Source organism: Scleropages formosus, chromosome 22 (assembly GCF_900964775.1).
Source record: "Scleropages formosus chromosome 22, fSclFor1.1, whole genome shotgun sequence".
NCBI classification, from domain to species: Eukaryota; Metazoa; Chordata; class Actinopteri; order Osteoglossiformes; family Osteoglossidae; genus Scleropages; species Scleropages formosus.
In genome coordinates, this window is record NC_041827.1 from 2,062,336 (window position 1) to 2,090,057 (window position 27,722).

A 27,722-nucleotide genomic window follows, 5' to 3' on the forward strand; every position below is an offset into this window, starting at 1 on the left:
TATTATTATGGCAAGAAATTAACAGAAAAATTGGAGGGGCTAAAATTTATTCAGAATGGCAAACGTGAGCCAGTACTAATATTAAGATTAAAGACAAACTGATTTGGCAAAGTTTGCGGAGTTTATCTTTAGTCTTAATATTTAAGTAAGTCTAGCTCTAATAAGAAAAAAAAAATCCACTTTTATCTGTCTATTGTGTTGTTTAACCTGGCTGGACACCTATGTACCCTAAATGTAGTAAGGGTCGTAACATGTAATAGTTAACAGGCGTCGGTAACCTGGCTTGCATGTTAATATCTCGTCCAACTTATCTTTTAAATATCTTTTTTCCAAGCTTGCAAAGGGAAGCAATGCTGCAAAGCTTTAATACCTAATAATAATAATAATAATAATAATAATAATAATAATAATAATAATAAAAATAATAATGTGTGATTATTAAAAGGAGGATGGTGCTCCAGCCGGAGACGCACGGAAGCGGTTAATGCGAACAGGACGCAAATGAGCCGAGTGGCAGGAGGGCACGTGGGGGGTTGGTGCTGGGGTGTGGGGGGTGTTTAAATGAAGCGCTGCTACTAGCACAGGATACTGTACTCGGAAGGGGCAGCGTTCGCCCTGGTGGTCTCGCGTTCGCTCCGCGCAGGCAGGGGACACGTGAAGGAGAATGGCCGCGCGACGTTCCCTGCACGCGCGTCTCAACCGAGTCCTGGAGAAAAAGGTGGAGGAACGAGAAGCGTAAAGAGAGAGTAGATCTGGCATTTGCCGTGAAGACGTGAAGAAGAGGTCCGTCAAAGAGAGGTACATCCAGAAGTGAGCTGGTGCTCGGCGATGCTCCGCGGTGATGATTGATGATCGGCGCTCATCGGCGATCTGCAGTGAATGACAGGTAACGCGCCTGTGGCTCCGCGCGACAGCGCTCCAGATGCTCGTGAATGAATGGAGTCAGAACGGCGGGAGTGTCACTGAGCGCGCCGGGGGGAGGACACCTGAGACACAGCGCAGCTCGGCTCCTGCAGGTCCCTCTAAATGTGGATATAAGAGCCCGGGCAGCGAGTACCGGCACCAAGCGGTCGGGACCATGAAAAGGCGCGATCGGCCGCTTTTACACTCAACGGTGAGTACTGTACTCTACTGTACTGTACTCCACTCCGCTGTACCAAGTTGGGTGGCTGCACGTCCCCGCCGCGGGGGGATTCTGCATGATTTTGAATGTGGGATTTTGGGTTTAGATCCGCAGAAGTGATGCTCCGTCACCCAAACGTTTCTCTCGCTGTTGCCCCCGCTGCTTGGAGCAACTCCGCACTCGGGCTCCGTTAGAACCGTCAGTTCCACCAAAGGCGCCTTTTATTCCACATTCATTGTATGGTGAGTGTCGCGAGTGGAAGAGAAAGCCACGCACATTTCGGTGTGTGCTCCTCCTAACCTATATTGAAGTGGATGAGATGTTTCAAGAAGCTTGTGCTCCTCTGAACACATCGCAGGATGGATTTCGATCCTCTCGGGGCAGCATATGGTCCGTCTCTTTTCCACTCCAGCATTAGATCATTAAATAGCGGCTCCGGCTCTATGCTGGCAGTTGTCGGAACCTCCGAACGGACCTCGTATCCCTGTAAATCCACAAACTGCATCATCAGATCATGTGCAATTTTAAAGTAACCAAATGCGTCCTTGCAAAGCATCTTTTTTTTCCCCCACACCGTTCCAGAATGTTGTGTTTCAGTTATTTTCTCATTTACGATTCATTTTCAGTTGTGTTTTGAGAGGCATCTTTCCTGTCCTTAGCCTTGATTTTTTTAATTTTTTTTTTTCCAACGGTGGTGAAACCTGGTTTGGATTTTCCCACTGAAGGTTGTGAGTTTTCTTCCCAGATGCATGCAGCGCAGCGCTTGTGCCAATTTGGGAATTTCCTCCTGTGCAAATCCAACAATATAATCCATTTCTCAGGAAATGCTAAATAAACAGTAATATACAGCATATGTTTTCAAATACATAGCACGTGCATTTTAATTTTGATGATGGTTTTATATTTCATTCATTTTATTAAACATAGATTTCTTGTTGAATATTCTATTCATCGTCGTGCATTCAAATCAGGCTTATTCTGAAATATTTTGAAAATGATTTTAATTTATTTGATATGATACAACAGGCTGTTATTCCTGTTGAGACAATGAATATACACAGATTATATTCATATTGTGTATTTTGTGCACCACGGATCTGCTTTTTTTAATACGGTTCCTCATTTGACTAGTTTGCAGTCTGACCTTCTCCTCCTCATTCAAATGTCACCATTTAAAGCATCAGTTTGACCACTGAAAACTGGCAAGACTCAGAGGTACTTTGTTAACATACTCCACAACAGACACCGACAACAGTTAGAGTTGACAAATTATCACATAATTAAAGGCGCTGTGATAAACAAAATCCCACTGACTGCTGTGATTTTAGAATGTCTTAGAAGCAAGCAGAAAGGAATTTGAAATAAAGAAAAAAAAAACATCTGAACCTATGTTCACAAATGAGAGCCTATGAATCACTCGGACCTGTGTGTTTATTCTCTTTGGGTGGTGGTGACCCTTTGGAAAGTGTTTTAGGCACAAAATCACGTGGTACCCCTGATACCTCAAGAGAGATGAAGGGTCTTCAGAGATGGAATAATGACAGAATGGGAAGTGGTGATCGGACCGAGCTCTTATTGGCAGTGCTCTGAGCAAACATGAGCCCTGTAGTGTGGGAGAATGGCTGGCAAAGTGAAAAGCAAAGAAGTGATTAAACTTTAATCCCCCACCTCAGTTTTCTTCTCTTTCATTCATTTTTCAGGACTTCTCCTTTGAAGGCTTGGCATGGCCAGGCACTCTTCTGATTTTTCTCTCACTCTGTAGGGAGTTAAAAGATTAGTTTACCTGCATTTAGACCCTTCAGGTAATTTGCCAGAGAAGATAAAGTTCTCTGCAGATGAAGCAGTGAGCTGAACTGCTTGCAGAGCCATTCATCTGGATTGAGATGTGAAGAATAAACTTCCTTCACTGTCTCATTTCACTGTGTATCTTAAACGTGGTTTCTTATTCCCACAAATACTGAAATATCATCATCCAGTGCAGCAGTACGATCAGACTGTCTGATCGTTGCTTGCAGGTTAATGTAGGACTGGATGCATTATCATCCAGGTGTTACAAAGAGTTTGGTGATTTACAAGAATTGCATCATGCTGAAGTGATTCCTTTCTGATCTCCTGGATGGCCCATCAGTTAGGCAACATAATATTGTGTGTGTCTGCCTTTATCCACAATGTGCCAACTGTTTAATCAATAAGGTTAATGACACAGTGGGGAGAATGCAGCTCCTGTGCGGAGTAAACACCTAACAAAGATTGCTTGCAGTTTATCAGGAAGGGTGGATGACTTGTGTCTGTGTGTGTTTGTGCATGTGTGGGCTCATGAGCTGGAGGCTGAAGGGTTTTGAACTGTCCCCTTGCTCACTGTGTACTATTATTGTGTAACCTACTTTGGAGACTCTTGTTTTTTTTACCTCCCCCCACTCTAAAAGGGCTTTGCATTAGCAAGTTCAAGTCTTGATCTATTGATTTGTGTATTCCAACTTGTTACACTGCTTATGCCTGCAGGTCAAACCGAGAACTATATGCTGTATACACACTTAAAGGTCATATAGGTGTGTTTTCTCTACCCTAATTTGTTGTGATATGAAAGACTGTACTCCTTTTTTGTCATGGTTGTCTAAAAAATGTGCCAGTGTTGTTCCTCGTGCTTTTCACTGATTTTCTATGTTTTACTGGTAGCTTTTTTATGGCAGATCCGACTATGAAATAGATGGTGTCACATCTGGAAACCAATCAAAACTGACAAATCAGTTGTTCTTTGCCATCAGAGCAAGAGGCAGAATGTTGTATCTGAACGTAGTTTTACATTTCTGTTTCACAGATCCATTTTCAGATGTGTTCCTTAATCAGGCGTCCGAGTCCAAATTCTTCCCTTTCCAAGAACTAATTTCCTTTGCTGATTTGGGCAGGTTCAGAGAGTCTGAGCCGGAAATGTTGGCCCTAGCGCTACGGCATGCTGAAGGAACTTGGCCAGATCGCTGACCTGGCCTCAGCCCTTCAACAGCCGATGAAGAGCACCCCTAATTATGCCCCAAAGCAGCAGTCTCTTAGAGAACTAACTGTTGCTCAGCCCACAGGGTCTATGCTTTTGAATGAAGAAGATTAGCTTTTATTTCAATACTGCCAGCCTTGAAAAATCTTACTTTTATGAAGTTGTGATCTTGATGAAGGCAGCAGTTAGATAAATGCTTCAGCACACTGACCTGATGTCCCTGAAGGGCTAGAGCTGTTGCATAGCATCAGCAGGGTGTGTTTCATTAAGAGCTGCAAATGTGTGTAAGCATACAGTTCAATGAAAAGCTGTCACAGGGAGCCGAACTTGTAAACCTTTAAACACATAACCATAAAATGCAATTGTTTTTGGGGTAATTTTTCTCAGCTTACCTAATGGCCACATGACTGAGATATGGCTCAACAAAGGAAAAGCAACAATGAACAGTGGAAGGCTGCTGGTAGTGTTTTAGTGCGTTCCCTCCCTTTGCTGATACACATGAGACTCGCTGGTTTCCTCCTCTAGTGTAGTTTGGGGTATTTCAGCTTCAGAGGTTCTTATGAGTGATTAAGAACATGAGCAGAACCCTTTAACTAACCTTTTAAATCAGAACAAATGCAAATTCATTGTTCCCCACTAGTAATGATTCACAACCTTCCGATCACACGTGGTCATAGCTGAATTTTGCTGTTTTCCAAATCCACCCCAGTGTGCATTTCAAATTCGTTTCGCTGTTGAGTGTTCTGTCTCCTGCCAGTCAGATTTACATTTTGTTTTTCTGGGTGTTTGTCGCAGCCTTTTTGACTTCCTGTGGTTGTGTGTCATCCCCTGTTGGAGTGCCCACCGTGGTAACCAGGGGTGTACTTTAAACACCCACCACTGATGGTGACAGGGAAATCGGGTTACATCACAGGCACTCAGGGCGTTTCGGGCAATGGTACTTACAGACGTTGCGCAACATTGCACCAAAGTTAAACCTGGTGGCTCAAACTAGGCCAAGAGGTGTTCCGTGTCCAAACATAAAGTATCTGAATATGCAATCTGACCAGTTCATAACAAGCATATCACTCTGGCTGATTCCTTTTCGACCAGCCAGCAGCACTGCTGGGGAAAACTATTTAGGTAAAGAAACATTTTTTCATTACCAATTATTGTTGCAACGGTTTATTTGTACTGTCACTGGAGAAAAAACGCATGCAGTCTTTCAAATCAGTGGTGTCTCTGTTCTGTCTTTTCTCCATTCATGAATGGAATCCCAGCCTGCATGTTTGTTTCCTTAAGATTTTAGTATGATTTGGTGTTTTAGTGTGATACATCCTTGTTGCCGCTTGCTCTGAGCAAAATTCCTTTCAGCAGTTTTTCTTTAGTATCTTTGCTTGCTTGTTCACAACAGAACTATATATATATAACCAATATACTTATCAGTTCATTGCACATTTGCAATTATTGTGTCAGACTGGAGCTGAATGCATTTGGTCAGTTTTCTTGTAACTGTGTTATATGCTCCTTTCTGTATAACAGATTGAATGTCAAAATATTTTCTTTGCCCACTATCTACTCTTGCTGACAGTGAGTGATCCTTGGTGGTGATAATCAGTCAGCAGGCTAACACATTATTCAAAAAATTACTGTATTTTACATACTTAGACAAAGTCATTATTAAGCACAACTTGAATTCTTGTGCTTTTGTACAGTCAGTGAGCACGGCCTAAATTTTCCGGAGAGCTTTAATCATTAAAGCAGTTGCTGGGTTTTACCTGGAATTCAGAATCAATGTCTACATTCAGAGTACTGTCTAGTTTTCTGATCTTTATGTTGCATTTCTGCCATCATTAAATACCCTATTGATATTTAATGTGACTTATAGCTTATCTTTTATTTCTGTCTTATTGCCTGGATCCACAGCATCTGTTTGTTGTTGCTGATGGTGACACATAATAGATAGATCTAGATTTAAAACCGTTCAGATCAACAGCTACAGGCTGCCAACAAAAAAATAAAATCTGGCTCGATTTGAGCATCGCTAAACACAAAGGGGCATGGGGAAATCAATCGAACTTACACAGAAAGTGGTCCTAAGGGGCTGTAATACAGCATGACAGCAGCAATGTGCATGGCTCCTTTTCCAGCACTTACCTGATGGTTTTCCCATCTGTTGTCAGCTGTGGAAGGCCATGGTAGTGATGGAGTGGAGAACACAGCATCAGCATGCTGGTGATAGGCTGGCTCATGAGCATTTTGGCTGGAAGTTGTCCTCTTCCATAGATGTTCCTGGCAAGTTCTGTTCTTCTGCCTCCCAGTAGGAGACCCTTTTAATACCTGGCAACCACCTGATTATGACCCTGAAAGGGGCCAGTGAAGCTAAGCCTTATCGCGACACCCCAGAACCTGCTAGCTTGCTGCAAAAAAAAAACGGGCCCCAAATTATTCAGTACACCAACCTCAAACACAACTGGCAGAGGAGATGATGATGCAGGACAGTGATGGACACACAGACCTTTCATCTGTTAAATTAATCTTTGCACTGGAATTACGTTTCTCCGGACTTTAAAGGTCCTGTTTAATGAAGAAAAATCACAAACGGCAGCTACATTAACAGCAGGACCCTTGACATATTCCTAATCCGTGTTTAATTAAAGAAGTCCTCACCTCTTAACCTATAACAAGACCTGTTGAGCAGTGAGACTTGAAAAGATACCACAAAATTTCAGGTTCATTGGCCCTAAAATAGAGAATGAAAAAGATTTCTTGACACAAAACTTATAAAAGGAAAAACATTATTATTTATATTTTTCCCCTCAGTAAGCCTTTTTCACTATTTAAACTTTAGCCATACATTAATACAGTACCTTGGTCCTAATGGGATACCATGTATTAAGATCCTCTAGAGTAATCACTTTGTGATGCTTTTCTTATGAATTTGGTGGCTTGTTCATATATGGTCATGGTAATCTGGACCACAGTGACCTGGAGGTGATCTTGAAAGACACAAAGAATAAAACGTGACACATCCTGGGCAGAATGTCAGCGCTATATCTACATTATTTGTTATTGCACTTAATCGATGTTTCTGACATACAAGTAATTTTTAAGTAAATCTTTATTTCTGCAACAGCCTGGCATCCTGTCCTAAGCGTACCGTCGGGAGGCCCTGCTTCAAGGATAGGCTTCAGAGCACTGGGATGCTGACTTGGACAAGTTGCCACAGATTGAGTGAGTGAATAAATCTTTATTAATCCCCTAGAGAAAAAAACGTTTAGAGACACAACTCAGTAAAGTGCACTCGAACTAAAGTAACCATTTACACATTGGGAAACTGAGAGTATAGTGGTTAGATCTGCTGCCTTCAAATCCAGCAGTTGCTGGTTTGAATCTCACCTACTGCCATAGTACCCTTTGAGTGAGATACTTACCCCTACTTTTCCTAGTAAAATTACCCAGCTGAACAAATGCGTAAAAAAATCTAACATTCTAAGTTGCTCTGGAGAAGTGTCAGAAAACAAATAAATGTAAACAAAAAAGTAAAGGCACTGGAATCATTCATCTCATCTTTCCTCCAGATGTATTATGTCCTTAAGAAAGACAAAATATTGAAGTTCTTAAAATGCTTGAAATGCTTATGATAGTAAAGCTGCTCATACTTCCAATGTGTTGCCCAAGGACCAGCGAGGAAAGTGTTTGCAAAGCCACACGTGAAGCGTCCGTCTGGCTGCAGCTTCCAGCTTTATCGTGCCATTATCTGCAGATAGCTCCCTTCCCTGTGAGAGAGAGAAGCATCAGCTCTTACAAATACACCACCACCAGCAGCCAAGGACGAGACAGGAGATAAGGGCTCGAACGATTCTGGAACGGAGATAACAGGAGGAATGCTATAGATGAGCACTGAAGACTTAAGCAGCCACGTTGCCCCCACCCACCCATCAACCCACCAAATGCTCTGATAAACATGGCGGGAAACCTAAACAAACAGCGCTTGGCTGTGATTAAAAGCCATGAAGGGAACCTTACACATGCAACCTTGTAAAGCACATCATTTGTGAGAATAACTCAAAGGGTTATGACTGAAGACAAATATTGGCAATGTCGAACTTTCCCAAACCCCCTCCAAAATAACAGCAGATCTGTTGCAGGGACATAGACACAGACTTGTGCTTCTCCAGATTATTTGTTTTGGCCCGCACCGAAGGGATACTGTGTCGTTTCAGGGTTCAAACAGAGTTGAAAGAAATGTGAACTCTCCCTGAGGAGAGGACCATGTTCAGGTACATATTAGACGCTGCCTCTTACTTTCTCTGGCTCCGGTCTTTGGCATTACTTATACATATTCATGAGCAGACAAGGCTGGAATGTATTTTGATTCCTAATTGCTGGTTACAACTATTTTAAGCAGTAGCAGAGCTAATGAATATTCATGTACACTCACCTTCACAGAACTTGGAAACACTTTGCATTTTTCTTTGTGTTCCACAAAGCACCATGTCTCGTCATGACGATTAAAGGTTAGAGGTTCTGTTTTCCTGTAGCGTCCAGTGAATTGGTCCATGTGAAGAAGGGCGATTGATCGGTTTAATGACTTACTATGATTGACAGCTAATAGTGATTTAGTTACAATGATAGGCACTGTGTACCCAATGGGTACATGGAGTTCTCATACTGGTCCCTGGGTAAATTTACACACATCATTTATGATGGCTGGGAGAGAGAATTGCTTTTACTGTGATTCTCCACAAATTAAATGAAACTAAAGGTGATGTGCACCTACAGGGCGCGATCAAGTGTTCATTATCTCACTGCATTAACCATTATGAGTAATGTGGTTCCATACTGATGGCGGTACTTGAACGGGGTTTGTTACTTCAAGCATTTATTTTGGACCTTCAAGTTTTTGCAAATTTCTACTTTCTGCCAGAAAACACACTCAGAGTGTATTGGTGCAGTGTAAAAACAACTTTCTTGAGCAATGCATTGAAAGCCTGACTGATGACTGTTATTGCAGGCTGGGCCTGACCCCAGTTCTAAGGACATAACTGCTTAGTTGTGTAATATGGTGGTCATTGTGTTTTGAACACAATGGCTTCTGAAAGCTTTTTTTCCCCAGTAAAATTTGCAGCTATTAAGTAACGCCATGGGCTATTGTAGGATAAAATAGCATGTTATGTGTTTTGCCAAAATATGTGTACAGCACTGACTCATGTCAAAATTCAGCTATGAGTTTCAGTTGACATTTTTGCTTGATGTTTGTCAGCTTTACTGTGCCTTTCGTTGCTCTTTAAACTGCCTCACGTTTCAGGGAGAAGAATGTTTGATCGTCATCGTTCATAAATTACACATATTTACTCATTTAGGTGATATTTTTCTCCAACTGAACTTTTTTGGAGTTACCCATTTAACCCATTTATATAGCTGGGTAATTTTATTGGAACAATTGCAGGGTAAGTACCTTGCTCAAGAGTACTACAGCTGGAGATGGGGTTCAAACCTGCAACCTTTTTTGGTCCAAAGATGACAACTCTAACCACTATACAACAAGTTGCCCCAACAGCCATAAGTATATTAAGATATTTATGAACTGCATTGTGCAGCTGCAAGTTATGGGTGTATTGCAGACTTTAGTACATTAATCGAGGCAGAAGAGCAGCATTTTAGGACATGTTGGCCGTCTTCCTCATAATGGGGAACTAATTAGTGTCCATAGAATGTGATTCCAATAATAAGGACGTATGAAGTTTCCAATAGACTTACACAGACTCAGAATTTTTGTCTAGTCTGGACCCAGTCGGCACAGTTTCACATATAGCATCTCTGTAGGGATCAACTGATCTCTGCTTTCGCAGCCAGGTCATCACAAACCTCAACTTTTTGTTGTTTGTGTCCCGTATGTGTCAGTACTCAAAGCCCTCCAGGTAAATGATCTGAAGCGCTCTGTTTATTTGAGTCTAACCTTGCTGCTGTTTCCTTCACCAGTTTTCAAAGCTGGAAAAGAAATTTTTAAAAGATGCTGTCAGTGGTGTGTACAGTATACTTTTTTGTTTCACACTTTACTGGTGAACACACACAGCTCGACATCAGCTTTTGTTCTAATTTTAATTTATTTTGTGGTTAAATGGCTATGTCAGCCACCTCTGATTTCCGTATAGCAAAGACATAAGATAGCATGATGAGATGTTAAGAACACTGAATCCTGTAGGCTATGTGTTTGTTGTTTTGTGTCAGTGTGCAGTGGGAATGTACCTTATGGGAAAAGTAAGCATTTTCATTGAATTTTACCGTAAACTATACTGCTCTTTTGTCGTTGGTTTGTGTACGAATTGAATTTTGTTGACTGACATACTGTGTCAGTCTAGATGTTGATGTCAGGATCTCATTTATGAAGAACAAAAAATGAAAACCCGATGAATCAAAGCGTAGATGGAGCCCTCTATTATCCATTCAGAACAGAAAAAGGCATTTTTGTTTCCTTTGGTTCTTTGAGGTGTTCGGGTGTCTTTTGTTAGGAGACAACAGAGTAAGCACCCTTTCCTTCGATAGACCCGGGATTCTGCATGTGGAGTCCCGCACACCTGCTTCATGAATTAAGATGGTTAATGATTTCTCTTTGTGCTTCACTTTAATCTGCTTGTATAGTGGTTCCTATGTGGTCAATATGCAGTCCCTCCACGGATCAGCATCAGACCTTTGCTGGGGTTCTGTTATCAGCTGAACATACACACCCTACAGGCTCCATCACAGAACGCTGTTCTAGATGCTTTCCTCTGTCCAGGGAGAAGAGCATGATCAGGCACCTTTTCCCTTCTTTCTCCTATCCCTGGAAGGAATTCTAATTTTAGTCTCCTTGCAGACGAGGAATCTGCAAGCTTGGGTCTCTTGCCTTTGATCAGCCCTAATGTACGGAGAGGGCTGGCTGTGCGCTCAGCCTCTCCGTCTGCTCCCAGCTGCCTCGACACTTTGAAGCCATGGCGGCAATAGCAGGGAGCGGGTGGGGAGATTCCGGTGCATGCCGAACGGGGCCAGCGCCCATCCCGGTGGGAAGAGATAGGACACAGGAGCTGTGATACAACACATGCGACAGGTGGTTGTTGCTCCACCTCCGGTGATGAATCAAATCTCAATGTGAAAGACATGCTTAAGGGTGGAGCTAGTAGATTCATAACTAGGATTTCAACACCACATCCTGCAATATTTTGCATGTCATTGTCTGCATCAAAATATGTCAGTGACAATAACAGAATCATTTACAGGCCCTATGCCCAAATTATGCACCTTTGCAAGTGAGGGCCCCTTTTTGCTTTTTCACACTGCAGGTGCACCAGGTAGACATGGACTGCATTTGCCATCTCAGACACTGGAAATAAATTGTAGAATTCTTATCTTATATGCTTCAGAAATACACAAGCCATCTTGGTGTGGGGTATCCCTGTCCTTCCTCAGTGTAACATTTTTTAATTTGTTATAATTCTTCCTAGTATATTTAACTTACTGAGCCCAGATTAGAAGCTCTTTCAGTGTCTGTGGATACCTGATTAACTACTTTTTCTTCACAGTCAGAATAGGCGTAGCAACTGTAATCCTTGTTAGCTTTACCCCGATGTATAATACTTTGTGGTTCTAGCAGCACAAAGGAAAAATTAACTATAAATATATTTGCTTCAGCAAAGAAAATCAGATATAAGAGTGAAAAGATGAGATATTACATTGATTTATGTGATGCTTTTCTCTCAGGTAACTTAACTTGCAGTTTTTCACCCATTTCTACAGCTGGGTAATTTTACTGGAGCAATTTAGGGTAAGTATCTTGTTCAAGGATACCACAGCTGGAGGTGGGAATCAAACCTCTGACCTTTGCTAGCAACGCTAACCACTATACTGTAAAGCTGTTCCTATCTAGTACCAATACTCATGATCCAAGATGGCCATAGGATTAGAAAGTGAGCCTTTTCAAGAAGCCAAGGTGCAGGTGTTCAGACTCCCCGTCTACTCTCTGCACTGACTTCTTGGCTGTTTTGCACCATATCCCACCATCAGTTGTCAGGGATTAATGATTGATTATAGTGACATGCTCTGCCTCAGTTCCACGTTCCACCTTCAGTTCCAGCCAGAAAAAGTATTTTTTTGTTGCAACAATGGCAACACTGGGTCATAGTAACATACAGAATACAGCAACAGCACAGAGTAAAATCGGAACCCCAAATGTAAGCATAAATCAAGAAAAGCAAATTACAATGTTTCTCAAAAATGATCAGTTGCCATTATCCAAGCATGTTGCCTGAAAAAGTATGAGCCCATGAGTTGTCATTCAGATTAAATTTTATTAGACAGAAGAAACTTCATCGCTGACATCTTCGATATGTAAAGAGAAGTGTGGTATATAAACTACAAAATGCTACTAAGTTATTATGAATGAATGAAACTCTGAACAAAGTGAATTTTCATTTAGTGTAAATTTCATTTAATTTCAACAAAAATGCAAATTTTTTGCATTACAATGTTTGAACACTGTCTGCAGAAAACCTTTCTAGCCCTGGCTTTTGCATGAGTTTCAGTCCCATACTTTTAAGTTTAGCACAATATGCACTCTTTCACAAACCATGGAATGTACTGGTTTAGATTCTAAACTGAGAAAAAGGAAGTGATTTACAAGTTCAACCAATTCCTCTGGAGAGAAAATGAGTATAATACTAAAAGTAATAGTTTTAAACCCATCAACAAGCATGGACATAACAATTTCCCGGCTCGAATTCCAGTGTTAAACTAGAAAGAATACATGACACAGAGCTTTCACCAACATCCCTGTTGACACCTTTCTGACACGTTCCAGAAGATTCTGTCTGTTCCGGTGAGGACAATGTGACTGTAACCTTTCATATCAATTTAGCCACCACTGTGAGATCTGCAGTTGGCGTGTCCTGTTATTTTAGTCTTCTGAAGCTCCACTACTCAGTGATTGCCTGTAGTTCTAGTCTCAGCGTGCACCAGCGAATCTGAGAAAGCTGCCAGAAATACCAGCTGGTTTTATGCAGAGTCACACGGTTCCCATTCTTTGCTGAGGATGTGGGCTGTGTTTTCTTGCTGGCAGGAAGGCCTTTTCCACCCTGTTTCCGTTGCATCTCTGCCCTGTTCGCAAGGAAAACGCTGGAAAATGCAAGGTCCTGCAAGCAGCACTGGCCTTAGAGAGGCGGAAGCAGAAGGACGCTTTAAGAATCAACAGAAATGAATTCTTTCAATCATGTCTAATTTCAGTGTGGCATTCCCTATTTCTCTCTTGCCCTCCTACCCCTTGTTTGTTTCTGTCACTCTCAGATACAGTCACAAATAAATAAAATTTAAGCCAGACACTTCACTGGAGGGTTCTACAGCAAAGACCCCCTACTGGGACTTGAGCCAGCAGTCTCCAGGTTGCAAGCCTCTATCTGTCATCATCATGCTACCTGCACTTAGGAGCAGCTCACTGATGTTACCCTATTTGTCTGATTACAGCTCATATGTGGTCTCATAATTATCTCCCATGAGCCCAGATCCTCATGGTCTCCTATTTAAAGACGCCTAAAAAAGCCAAGCCAGTGTGGCCCCCAAGGATTAGAGTGTAGGTATCGTAGGTCTTCATCTTCTAACAGAAAAGGAAGGAGGGATTAATGATAATGAAACACTCATTCCATGCTGGTCCCACATATCAGGAATTACTATGAGACACTTGCCAGCCATGCTTATTAAAAAGGCCTTGGTGTGTCCTGATTTCACTCCGCTTGCGGGGATCCCAGCCTCAGCCTTCGGGTCCTCTTTCATTTCCCTACCCACTTTGACCTACTTCTGTCTCAGTGGCGTAGTAAACGAATTTGGTAATTGCCTTCATTTATTTATTCTGAAGTTGAATTTGTCTGGTCGGTCTGTACCAGCTCACAGAAGGGGACACTGGCTTTCTCTATGGCTGTAGGGTTCACTGACACTGACGTGGGCTTGGGTGCAGCAGCAGATGACATTTTACTGAGAGCTTCCCTGTGACTCCCCGTAGCAGGGTATCCAATAAAATACTGGTTAAGGAACAGGGTTTGTAAACATAAGATTGGCGACTCAGAGGTCCAGATCGGGCCCCAGTGGTGTCCATGGCTAGTTAATGTGACGAATAAAAAAAAGCCATTAAAGTGAGGCAGCCATTCTTGATTTATTAAGGGCAGCGCATTCAGGAAGCTGCCTTGGTTGGAAACATCTGCGATTCAAAACAGTGTGTTGTGTTGCTCCTGGGAGGAGCATCAGCTGAATGAATACATGCAAGCGTAAGTAATCCTCTGTTTCTCCCCAAGCAAAGTGTCATATCCGTACCCTTGCGTTGGATGTGTAGGACTTTACAGGGTGATACAGTAGGACATAAATCTGTCTCATTTCATCACCTCTAATGACATGACATGACTCCGATGTGGGGAAGGGGAACTCGTTTGTTCTTTTGGTGTTAAACAGCCTGGCCTGCTGTGTTTCAATGACTCCTGCTCCACAAAGCCTTTAGAGATGGTCAAGAGATTGTAGCAGGATATTCGGAAGGACAATTTTTAATGCTCCTGACAGTGCATGTATTACAGACATCATTTTGTTAGAGTTAAAATGATAGTTTGGTGAAGCCGGTGAGAACATTACAGTTCAGACTTGTTCTCCTCCAGACCACTGTGGCAGTATATTCTATTCTTGGATGGCATCTAAAACAAGCCACGGCCCTTTTAAGAATTAACAGTCCGCACCAGTAATGACTATAACTGGAACGAGACATGAAGTGCCTGTCTCCTTTACTGTTTTCTAGAAATGATACTATTTCCCATGTATTTCTGTGTAGCCTCTGAGAGTTTTTCACAGTGATACCTAAAAGCCCAGCTTCTTCTCCTCTATAGCCAGCCCAGCTCTAATTTACACGCAATTTACCAGTGTAGCTCCATGAGCCACCCATGTCTAATCTTGGTGTCTCTCTTTAAGTCCTCAGGTTATTAAAGGTTATCATGGTTTGCTTCTTTTGCATTTGTTTGGACGTGTCGGTGGTAACAAAGTCTTTTTCCTCTACCTTTTCGTTTGCACGAAGAGCCTTTTGTCAAATCCTTTAAAGCAATATGTGCAGAATATGAAGCTTACATAAATGTAGTTACAGCAAATGTTAAACTTTCATATTCTGTGACCCTTTTTCTTCCTGTTTCTTGCATTCCTTTTCCACTTTTGTTCTCCTGCTCTGACTGCTGTTCAGAGGTCTTGATATAAGCCTTTAGCTACAGAGGCTAACGCTTGTCCTCACAGGCACCTATAAAGCAGAGGATGAGACGGAGGGTGTAAATCAGGGCCGACATGCTCCACACGATGGCTTGTGGTGGGTGAACTCCTCCCCCAGATCCACTAAATCAAATAAATGAGCATTCAGTCTCAGACGTGGCACACGGTACCTAGCGACGCTGTGCGTAGCTAAAGGACGATCATTTACAAGATAATTCCCGCTGCCTCAAAACAGCTCTCAATGGACCTGTGATTACTGGTCTCTTCATGGCGAACGTGTATATTTTACACATAGTATCTGAGCCCCAAGGCCAGGATGACTCATGTTTTCGGAGGAATGCACAGGGCTGTGAAGACAACGGCTATAGCTGCAGTCCCAGGTGCAGTGATAGGAAAATAACCCTTTTTCTTGAATCTGTTACCCTAATCCTTGTAGGTTTTTTTTGCATGGATTCGCCTACGGGTTGTCTCTGTTGGAAGTTTGGTGTCAGGCTAGTTATATTTTAAAATAATGTTTTAACACTCCAAAAAGGGGGTGTGGTGGCGCAGTGAGTTGGACCGGATCCTGCTCTCCAGTGGGTCTGGGTTTCGAGTCCTGCTTGGGGTGCCTTGTGACGCACTGGTGTCCCGTCCTGGGTGTGTCCCTTCACCTTCCAGCCTTGTGCCCTGTGTTGCTGGGTTAGGCTCTTGCTTACTGTGACCCCACTTAGGACAGGTGGCTTCAGCCAATGTGCATGTGCTGTGATGAATGAACAAGCAAACAATGATATGGGCAGTTACAGCCTGCTGGATGAGCCAGTATGTGACTGGGGGACAGGTGTAGATTGTGGGCTCTGCCCAGAACTGGAGTTATTAACACCAGATGTTGTTGGAGGCAGAGGAGTCTAGGAGGGACAGACTGCTTGTGAGTGGAGTGTGTGTGTGTGTGCGTGTGTGGGGGGCTCAGGTGTGCAGGCATGGAGGGGACCCACCTGCATTCGTTCCAGTGCCATGGACTGTGTCACCATATGCTTGGCATTTGTACCACCTCGAATCTGACAGCACTGTATTCGCTTGCACAGTGGCTACTATATCCGAGGGGGGGTCACTCTTTAATTGACTGCCTGTTGCTAAGTCGAATTTAAACGTCATTTTGCCAACTGTACAATCCTCATAGGTCACGAAGAGAACTGCACAGTTTTGCCTATAATAATGATACACTTAGTAGAGATTATGTAATTCAACCAGGTGACATTGTTTATTTGAAAACCCTGATATTCTTCTGAAGAAACTTAGATTTTTAAGCAATTCAGGTTCTTCAGTAAGAGCCTATAAAAGTTCAGTCAATAATCACATGGCAACAAGTTCTGTTGTGTTCCATCACTTTCTACTCCCTGCAGCCCTCTTACAAAGACTCTTTTTTTTAACTGTAGTGGTTTCCAGGATAGCACGCTGGTTCTGATCATTGTGACCCGAACTGGATAATTAAAAATGCAGCACGGGAAGCTTTCAAAAGACAGAAATATTTGTAACAGCATGTTTGTTGTAAATTTTCCACATGGAAAAGAAAATAAAACCGGGATAGTCTGGGAGCATTTCCTTTACTTGGAAAGACAGGTGACATACCTTTCACACACACACACACATTTTCAGAACCGCTTGTCCCGTACGGGGTCACGGAGCCTACCCGGCAACACAGGGCGTAAAGCCGGAGGGGGAAGGGGACACACCCAGGACGGGACGCCAGTCCAGCACAAGGCACCCCAAGCGGGACTTGAACCCCAGACCCACCGGAGAGCAGGACTGCGGTCCAACCCACTGCGCCACCGCACCCCCTACATACCTTTCAATTATGTTAATCTTACTTTAAAGCTAATACTTCATAATGTTATTCATGGCCATTTTCTAACAAAACTGGAATTTAATGATTTCTTTGTAAGAGCCAATGGACTCTTTTATCATGTACATAGCTTTCAGGAATTTTGATAAATGCCTGCAAAGGAATCTCAGCTTTATAGAAAAAGCTTTCAAGAGGAAAACAAAACAGGTAAAGTCAACCTAAAATGTAATATTTAATGTTCATAAAGTCTAGATTATATTAGAAATTTAAGATAACATACATATTTTGCTTGGTAGTAAAGAAATAGAAATGTTCACAATAAATGCATCTAACCACTCTACTAAATTACTTGAGTTTTCAGAAAAGTCTTTAATAAACAAAGAATAACAGTAGTCTGTGTTTCTCAAAGACTGAAACCATCTGTGAGCTTTTTATAAGTACACTGGGTTCCTTTTGAATTGTGAATTCTCAAACATATCTCAGTTCATGTATTATTTATTTATTTATTTATTTATTTATTTATTTATTTATTTATTTATTTATATATATATATATATATATAGGTGGCGCAGTGGGTTAGACCGGGTCCTGCTCTCTGGTGGGTCTGCGGTTCAAGTCCCACTTGGGGTGCCTTGTGGCGGACTGGCGCCCCGGCCTGGGTGTGTCCCCTCCCCCTCCGGCCTTACTCCCTGTGTTGCCGGGTAGGCTCCGGCTCCCTGCAACTCTGTCTGGGACAAGCGGTTCAGAAAGTGTGTGTGTGTGTGTATTTATTTATTTTGTTCTGGTCTGTTTTCAAAAATTTGCTTCTTTCAGATGAAATGTAACCTGGGTTTCCACACCCAGCTATTAGTTGCCAGTAGAACATACTCAGATAAGGAATGTAGTGCTGGATCAGTTCAATTCTTTTCCACGGTGATTACACCTTGTGTGATGTTTGAGTCTTGGGTTTCAACGACAAGATGATGAGCACTGTACATGCTTTGGGATAATCCCTCAATGAACGGAATTCATTATGAGTCTGTGAAGTCAACAAATTCTTATTTTCATTCATTTAAAATTTGTTTTCATTTTTATTGTAGGTCAAGGTCAATAAAAAGATCTTGAACTTTGTCTGCATAGATAATAAAGCAAACTGAAAGTGACCAGATGCTGAGAATCGCGCATGAGCATGGGATGAATTGGTCAAAAACAGAAAATTGTGGATGTTTTCTTCCCCCCCAAGTAATTCAATAGAACGAATGTTGTTTCTGGACAATAAATTCTAAAGAAAATATTACAACAGACTGGGATCCTATCTATGGTGAAGCTCTTCTCATGCCCTGTGTTTCCAGAATAGGCTCTGGAACACAGCATCCCTGCATAGGGTGGGCAGTTTATCAGTAATATAAATAATAAAGGCCTTTAAGTGATTTTTGAATTCATTATAGCCTTTTCTTTAAAAAAAAAAAAAAAAAAAAAAAAAAATCTTACCTCAGAATAAAATGGACATAACATAAATGTGTTAAGAATAGGGTTCCAGACCCAATTGTATTTGTGAGTTGAGAACCCATTGTATTTACCACAGTTTCTGATTGAGTCTTGCTTATCTTAAATGTACAATTAATGTACCTCAGGTGCAGCTTTAGTGTGTGCTGACATCTGATTGGCCACAGCTCTTTATTCCTCAGTCAAAATCAGCTTAGCTGCACCTGCATCAGCCAAGCTTCACCATGGCAACATGGACTCCTGCACTGCCTTGTGGGAGTATGTCTGCATCAGAGAATTCCAGAATCAAAGTGCACACCATATAGATTCCAGAAGTTCTGTCTTGTCATTCTGAGTGTAGCTCATTCAAATAATCTTGCCCTCTCTTGTGTCATTATACACCTCTTTTGCTTTTCTCTGTGTGCTTCTTCTATCAGTTTCTCTGCACTTGGTTTTCCTTGGACATCCTGTCTTCTACACTATGTGAGCCTTTCTCTGTGTGTCAGTGCTACACAGGGGAAAGCTGGTGTTTGCTAGGATTGCATGGGACCCCCTCCCTCCTTTTCACCAAGTCAATCAGTCAGTTATTTCACTGTTAAAGTTGTGATTTTTCTCCACCGGGCCCCATGTTTCAAAAAAAGGGTGTCACAAAGCATTATCAATTTCTCAGCCTTATTAGGACTCATTAACAGTGTGCAATGAAGGTACGTGGGGAATGGAGCTCATTCTGGTGGTGTAACACAGCACTGAAATCATTTGTTTGCAAACAGAATAACTGCACTCGTTTCACAGTGTTCATGGCATGCGCGTGTGTGCTCATAGTTTCCAGGGTGCACAGTACAATTAGTTCTCCCTTAAAACAGAGACACCCTGTAGTTCCATCCCTGTGCCTTTTCCCAACTCTAAATGTGTCTATATGTTACTCAGGAATGCATGGAATATTTATGTGACTCAGTGATCTTTGGTGCTTGGCAAGCTGAACCCAAGTGTTGGTGACTGGTCTTGCCAAAGCATGCCTCAAGTAGACTTTAAAAGACTTGAGCAGTACGCAATTTCATGAATGCAAAATGCAAAAATTACACAATGGCTGTGTCATGTGTCATGGAAATGTAAATGACTGCTACAGACAGACTGCACTCATCACTGGGCTGCAGAGATTCACGAAGACAGCTCATACCATCAAGCTAAGAATGAGTGGCAATGATGAATTTTGGAAAATGACATTTGAAATGTGAGGCAAGAAAATACTGTACATTATCCATTTTTGTAGCTTCAAAATTTTACATAACTGCTTCTGAATTTACAGTAAAATAAATAAGTCTATTTGCATCCATTTACTGGCTGGTTACCCCTCCATGTACCTACCGAATCCTGGATAGTCAAACTATCATCCATAAACCAAATGGCAGAAATACTGCAGAAGTGAGAACAGACAAAAATCTTCACCTGGAGACTTCTTAGCTTTCATAGCACTTCTCAGAGGTGTTCTCAATATCTCCAACACTGAAATACTGTATCTCCCTGCTATTCCTTTCTCGTATCATAAACTTTGTAGAGTTACAAGACAACTAAAGGATCATCTCCCCAGTACACTTTAGAAGGATGTACCAACTGTGTGGTACCATCGTACTCATCCACCTCAAGGGTCCAAAATCTAAAATAAATTATTTATCAGTCTTGACCCGTGGAATGAACACAGTCTGTACTTCAAAATTGCAGAACCCTTTCTGGCAACACGGCACAATAGTATAATGAGTTGCACTGTTGTTTCACAGTGTTTGGGTGCGTGAGGTGACATGGGTTCAATCCCTACTCATTCTGTATGGAGTTTGCATGTTATCCCCATGTTTTGTGGGTTTTCTTCCACAATTCAAAGACATGCTGTCAAGTGTGTTGGTGACTCTGCCATAGTGTGTGTGTATGAGAGAGAAAATGTACGTTTCACTGGCATGTGGGTAAGTGAGTCTCAAAATTAGTCTCTTTCAGACCATCCCGGGCCCCTGAAATATTCTTCAGTTAGTCCTTCACCACCTGTTATTTTTGATCTACCAGTTTTCCTGTTTGTACGTCTCTTCATTTGGTAGCTACTGGAGTTTTTAACTTATGACAATGGTGCTATCAAGCAAACGTGCTGTGTTTCAACAATTGTGTGCATGTATCTAAGTCCGCTGTTGTTGTAGGATGCAGTTTTTTTTATACACTGTGCTGCACATCACTTTGGAGAAATGCATCTGCCAATGCATAAATGTCAAAAATGTAAATAAGACTATATTTACAACTATCACTTGGTATATTATTGTTGAATTTGATGAATTTTTACATTTACATCACATTTACATTTATTCATTTAGCAGATGCTTTTCTCCAAAGCAAGATACATCTCAATTTGTTTCTTTCCACTTTATGCACCAATGTTCATCGCACGAGTAGGTGCACAAAACTCCGATTCCTGATCACCTTCCTACATTTTTTTTTTAAAGTTACACAAACAAAATAAACAAAACAAAGGTACACAAACAAAAAAAAAAATGCATCTGCTGTTTGAAAACAGTCTGAAGCATTTGATTCACATGCTCTTGTTTCATCCGGTGCCACAGCACTTAATGGGATTTGAGAGGCGATGTGGCTCGTAATTTTAACTAGTCATTTTAACTATCAAGTGAGTGATTCACATTCCATTTTTAATGCATGCAGCCTAGTAGGAAGTATAGCTGGAAAGTACTTGGTCTGTAACCTACAGGTTGTTAGTTTAAAGCCCACTCCCTGCTGCTGCTACTTTCAAACGAGGTACTTTGAATTGAATTTCTCTTGGAAAATAAGAATTTTTCCAATACATTATTAGTTTCTCTGGATAAAAGTGTCAGCTAAGCAACAAATGAATAGCACTGTGAAAGCAAGAATCTATGAAAAGTGACTATTCCTGTGAAAAGGAAAGTGCTGGTATGTTCTGCCTCAAAAGTTCTCCACTGATTATTACTTTCGCTTTTTATTAAAAAGAACATTCCTTTGGTAAACATTTGGTGCTCTGGCACTTCTTTACCGGAAGGAGGCTGACAGAAAAGTTCTCTCAGCAAGAGCCCTGAGGCTTCTTCCAGCGCACTCCTACTTCACGGCAAGCTGATCAGCACTTAAATGGCTCCACCAACTCCCACTGCCCCTATGCTGCACTTTTAGGGCACAGCTAACCCATCTTCCACTGGAATTGAGCAACATCATGCACGTATGCGCATCTTTAACCTAACACCACCTGCATCAGAAGGCCTTCTTGTGACTAGCTCAAGTTAAAACATAACTTCATAGCATTTAGAGTGGGACACCAAAAACTATTTTTAAACGATTTCAAGTCAGTTGTCATTTGAAGTTTATTTTTGATGCCAGTAATAAAAAGCTACATGACGTCTTGTTTGGTGTGCTCTGAAAATGAAACACAAAATATAGTCGTCAGCCAGTCTCCGTAGGTACATCTGGTTCTTTTGCACATGCACCTTGCTCCCTTAGACCGAGAGCCCAAACTTAGTGTTTGAAACATGCAGACTGGATCAAGGAGTCCAGTTACTGTTCAGATGAGTATTACAATGGACTTGTGGTCTAACTCACATTGAATTGGCATGATCATGGTGTCTGCAGAACTGGTTCCAGCATCATAGGGTTCAGGTTAGAAACTGACACCCTCCAGTGATTTTGGCACTGTGTGGTTTGCACATTACAGCTGACAGAGGATGGTGTGATGGACAAAGAAAATTGCAGTCAGTGGCAGGTCTGTGGGTGGAAGATATTACTGATGAGTGCTCAGAAGAGAATAGCAAGACTAGTGCAAGCTAGCATGCCAGAAGTTAGAAAATAACAGCTCGATGCAACAATAGTGTGTGGAACTGTATTTGAGAATGCATAACTCTTAAAACCTTTAAGTAGATGGACTACAGCAGCAGAAGCCCATGCAGGGTTGGTCCCACGTGAATGCACAACAAGAAAATGAGAATCCAATCTACAGGTCACAACAACTGGAAATAGACGAGTGGAAGAACATTGTCTGTTCTTTTGAATCCCAGTTTCTTTGGGGATATGTTGATGATAAGGTCAGAAATTTGAATCAAATGAATAAATCCATGGGCCCATCCTGCCTGCAGTTAATGGTACCATGTTTCCTTGACACACATTAGGTTTTTTAGTACCAACTGAGCATTGTTTGAATAAAGGCAGTCCCCGGATTATGACCGACTTCCGTTCCTCGGTCTGTCTTTAAGTTGGATTTTTATGTAAGTTGGAACAGTTAGGTACAGTGGGTATCTAACATCAGTTTGTCAAATGTTTGTCTTAGTGTATTGTATACCTTTCTATGCATAAAAAACATGAAAGAAGTACTTCTGGATACACGTTAATATAACGATATGGTAATAAAAATAATACAATGTAATGATAATAATGGAAATAATAACAATAAGAAGAATAATACATGTAAGTACAGTATTTATAATAGAGAGAGACATAGAAATAGCTAATAATAAATGTTGCTACTGTCATGAAGACCAGAGGACACAGAGGGGGCTGGACCCAAGTGCAGAATCGATTATTCAGAATCAAAGGACTAAACATGTTCTTGTGGTCGGGGACGGGCGAATGATCGGTCGATCGGCGAACTGACAGAGGCGAGGATCAGAAATCGTGGTTCTTGTGGAACAGGTCTGGGGAATGATGACGGACAGACTTGGAAAAGCAGAGCGAGATAAGTTTGAGAACGCAGAGGGGACTGTTGTCTCGAGTGAGATTCTGCAATGGGGAAGACGCTGAAAAGTGTCTTTTATAGCTCCGATTAATGCTCCAGTTGAAGCTGCTGGTTGAGGTGCAGGGCATGGTCATGACAACTACAGGATTTATAACAAAGAGAGAGAGAGAGCGAGAGAGAGAGAGTGCATGTGTAAAGAAACTTTAGTATTCACTTTTCCAGTGTTTGTTTGCATTTCACCTTTTTCTGATCGCTTTATTATTTCCACTTTAGTTTCAGTCGTGGTCATTTTCCTTTCATTTGATGCATCGCCATCATTTCCATTACATTTGCGCTTTGGTGTCATGGTTACAAGGGTAAAAATAAAAAAATTAAAGCCAAAAGCAGTAACACATGAGACACTGTTAACAGCAACTTGGTCCGACTGAAAAGAAGAAAGTCTTTGTCCTACCTCGGGCTCACATGCCCCCACCCATGAGCCGACAAACCGCTGTAGATGCGCAATGTTTTGATGTGCTTCGCAAAGTAGCACCCGTTTATTATTACGAACCATTCTATGTAAATCAAATTTTTAATATAATAGTCTTAATTGTGAAGTTTTCATTTGATTTTTACTTAAGGGTGACAAAAAAAATTTACTTCCGGTCAGTAAGAGGGTAGTTTGTAACTATGAGCTCTATGTAAGTCGGAGGTTTGTAACCTGGAAACTGCCTGTACTGCAAATATTAAAACATTGTTGCTTAGCAGGTATGTCCTTTCACAGCCAGTCTAGCTATTTTCATATTAATACTTCCAACACAATGGAAGTTCTGCAGTTTGGCTGTACCTGTATTTCAGTCAAATAGGCTTCACAGCCCACACCTCTAAAGTCAAAATAGTATCATTGGGATGAGGTTTCAGCGCCATGTTAGCAGAATGAATGCACTGTACAAAGCTCTCAAGCAAGCATAGACCATGATCCATAAGGAATTTGCCCAGCATCTTGTTGTTAAATTCATGTTGTGTTGGAGGCTAAAAAGGGTCACACACAGTACCAGCTAGGCATACCCATTAAGGAGGTTGGTGAGTGTATGTCCCAGTGTTGCTGTATCATACATTCCAGTATTACAAACAGGTTCATTTAAGTGACAGGTTCAATAAGTGGTTTAAAGATACATGATGCCATGATGTTAATCATAATCAACTCACTACAGCCTGCCAATATCAATAATAGACATGAAATTCATCTGTGCCAAAGATGGGTTTAAACCCATCTCTGCGTAAGTGATCGCTCCTGCTGGATCTCCTTTCATCAACCATTGCATATTATTTCAGACATAAAAGCAAACAGAGAAAAGAACCACAGAAAATGTGAATTTTCCAAGTCTAGAGTGAAAGTGTTATTAATCTGAGAATGACCAATGGGCTTGGAGCGATTCATTCTGGCAGATTTAGGAGAACAGGAGGAAGGAAAAATAGAGCAGTAAGGCTGGAAAGCATAATTATTGGATGCAGATCCTATTTAAGCCAGGCTTTAACCAGGAGTTAAAGAGCGACACAGAGAGCACGATTCCTATTTGTTCCCACATGTGTTCGGGTAACAAGATTCACTTTCCTGCAATGATGGAGATGATTATCTCCCAGCTAAAATTGAGAGGCCCACACCTCCTGCTGCTTCACTGTTTTTCCTTGACTGATCAAACAAGAGGCTTGATCTGTGCAGAGTGGAATTACATAAATGACATCATTTCCTTCATCTATGTCTTTCGAAGATTGTCGGAGAAGAAGGAAGAAAACATTACAAGGGTGAATTCTCCAAATGTATGGCACTGTCATCTCATTTTTTTTCTTAAATAACAGTTCTGTTATGCAATGTTTCTCTTATTAATGTTGATGCACGCTCTGTGTGATAATGCTCCCCCATGATTTTGTGTATAATGTTTTCGCTCATAGCTTTTGACTGAAACATTCCCTGTTACACAACCGAATATGCCAACCAATGTAACGAGCTGTCCATGCATGTTGATTTATGCCTTTATTTAAAATATAGTATTTTTTCCCCCTCACTTTATGACAGGTATAACTTGGTGGTATTTTAAAAGTATCCGGTTATAATAAGACTTACAATGGGACAACAAGCAAGGCACATTTTTTTGGCATTACTGTACCCTTTCAAGCACTTCCTCTGGAAACTGCATTCTTTTAACATTTCCTGTCATTGTCTTTCCTGTTAGCACTCATCTATCCACCCGTATGATATGGGTGGAAAAAATCTTGAGTCAGAGCAGCAGCAGCAGGGGGGTGGTCTTGTGAATGAAGCCCTTTTTTCAGTTGGGTTTTACCTTGTGTCCCCTGGCACTGTGTGAGCTGGGACTTTTCTCCCTCCTGCTGACGTGTGCGCTCTTCTTTCTGATTGCTGTCTTTTTCAGAATTATGTGAGGACCTAAGCAAACCTCAGAATCACAGACAAGCCCTTGGCAATACCTTCGGAAGATTCTTCCTGTCGTTCCTTCTCCTGACAATTTCTCTGCTTTTGCGGACCACCTGAGTTATGGGGGCTCAGTCTGATCCAGGGTGGACTTCATTTTGCTCCATATTTTGGAACAAATGCACCCTAATGTGGTGGTTGCTATTGCTGGTGGCCCTCACCCCCAAAGCTGATGCAGGGCAGTCTTTTAGCAGCTTTAATACGGAACGCCGAGAATGGGCCTTCAACCACCTGACCGTGCACCAAACAACAGGAATGGTCTACATTGGTGCCGTGAACAGGATTTACAAGCTGTCTGGGAATTTGACCCTACTGGTGTCCCATGACACAGGCCCTGAAGATGACAACAAGGCCTGCTACCCACCGTTGATTGTGCAGCCCTGCTCTGAGCCCCTGGTGTCCACCAACAACGTTAACAAGCTGTTACTGATCGACTACTCACAGAATCGCCTGTTGGCCTGCGGCAGCCTCTACCAGGGTGTGTGCAAACTGCTGCGACTGGATGACCTCTTCATTCTGGTTGAGCCCTCACACAAAAAGGAGCACTATCTCTCCAGTGTCAACCGTACAGGCACCATGTTTGGGGTTCTTGTGCCCTCGCAGGGTGAAGGCGGCACACTCTTCATTGGTACAGCAGTAGGTGGTAAGCAGGACTATTTCCCCACCGTCTCCAGCCGCAAGTTGCCCCGAGACCCTGAATCTTCTGCCATGTTGGACTATGAACTCCACACTGATTTTGTTTCCTCTTTAGTAAAAATCCCATCTGATACACTGGCACTCGTTCCCCACTTTGACATCTATTATGTCTATGGTTTTGCCAGTGGGGCCTTTGTGTACTTCCTGACTGTGCAGCCCGAGATCCCAGAGGGTGGGGCCTCGACAGGTGGCATCTCTCCTAGTGACCTCTTCTACACCTCCCATGTTGTGCGTCTCTGCAAGGGTGACCACAAGTTCCACTCCTATGCGTCACTACCCCTGGGCTGTATGCACCGAGGGGCTGAGTACCGCCTCCTTCAGGCTGCATACCTCGCCAAAGCAGGTTGGCGACTTGGAACTGCTCTCAATGTCAGTGCCCAGGATGATGTGCTTTTTGCAATCTTTGCAAAAGGCCAGAAGCAGTACCACCGGCCACCCGATGACTCTGCGCTCTGTATCTTCACCATCCGAGACATCAATGCTCGCATCAAGGATCGTCTGCAGTCCTGCTACCAGGGTGAGGGTAACCTGGAGCTCCACTGGCTGCTGGGCAAAGACGTGCAGTGCACCAAGGCGGTAAGAGCCTTCTTGACATGTAGCTCTACAAGCTGTGCATGCTAATCCATTCTCCATTATTGATGCACTCTAACTGCACTCCATTCAGCCCAGTCCAGGACAAATGCACCATTTTATATCGTCCATCTGCTTATGAGCAGAAAAGGGGCACAGTGAATATAGGCTGTAGAAATATGTAAGAGTCACCACCCAGGGCTGTATATGCCTCCAGATAAATCCCTTGTCTTTGACACTAAATGAATACAATTGGCTTATATGTCATTTAATGAATTGCATAAAAATGTTCAGCAAGCTTTTGTAAGTGGTTACTTCTCTGATCTGAGATCTTAAAGCTATTCACCAGCTCTCATCCACATGCATTCAGGGCACCAGTTAATGTATTAAACTTCATAGGTAGTAAGTATTTCAGTTAGATTTAACCAAAGCCTCTAAGCGACCCGGGGTGCCATGTGGTTGAGGGCAGTGTGGGTGGTCCGATTTGTAATAACACAGACAATTGTGGTAGCTATTATGAGCCTATTTGCAGGGGTATACATTTCATTATCTAGCAGCTCTGATGAACTATTCTTCATGTAATTGCCAATAACGGCTTAGCAGTTTTGTAGGGGAAGACGCTCATTAAGACTA

The 27,722-nt window shown here is 42.1% G+C and overlaps 1 protein-coding gene across 3 annotated transcripts in view; it reads left to right on the forward strand.

Annotated features, from left to right (window-relative positions):
* Positions 1-584: 584 nt before the first annotated feature.
* Positions 585-27,722, forward strand: part of LOC108918496 (plexin-A2-like) — a 135,289-nt gene continuing 108,151 nt past the window's right edge. Inside the window, exons 1-2 of one of the 3 annotated variants that reach the window (XM_018725808.2) lie at positions 585-1,114; positions 25,765-27,095. In XM_018725808.2, the coding sequence (XP_018581324.2) occupies positions 25,887-27,095 (1,209 nt within the window). In that variant the 5' untranslated portion in view covers positions 585-1,114; positions 25,765-25,886. Of the gene's footprint in view, positions 1,115-7,262; positions 7,326-25,764; positions 27,096-27,722 lie in introns of those variants that run through there. The other 2 variants (XM_018725811.2, XM_018725810.2) reach the window with 2 other exon arrangements.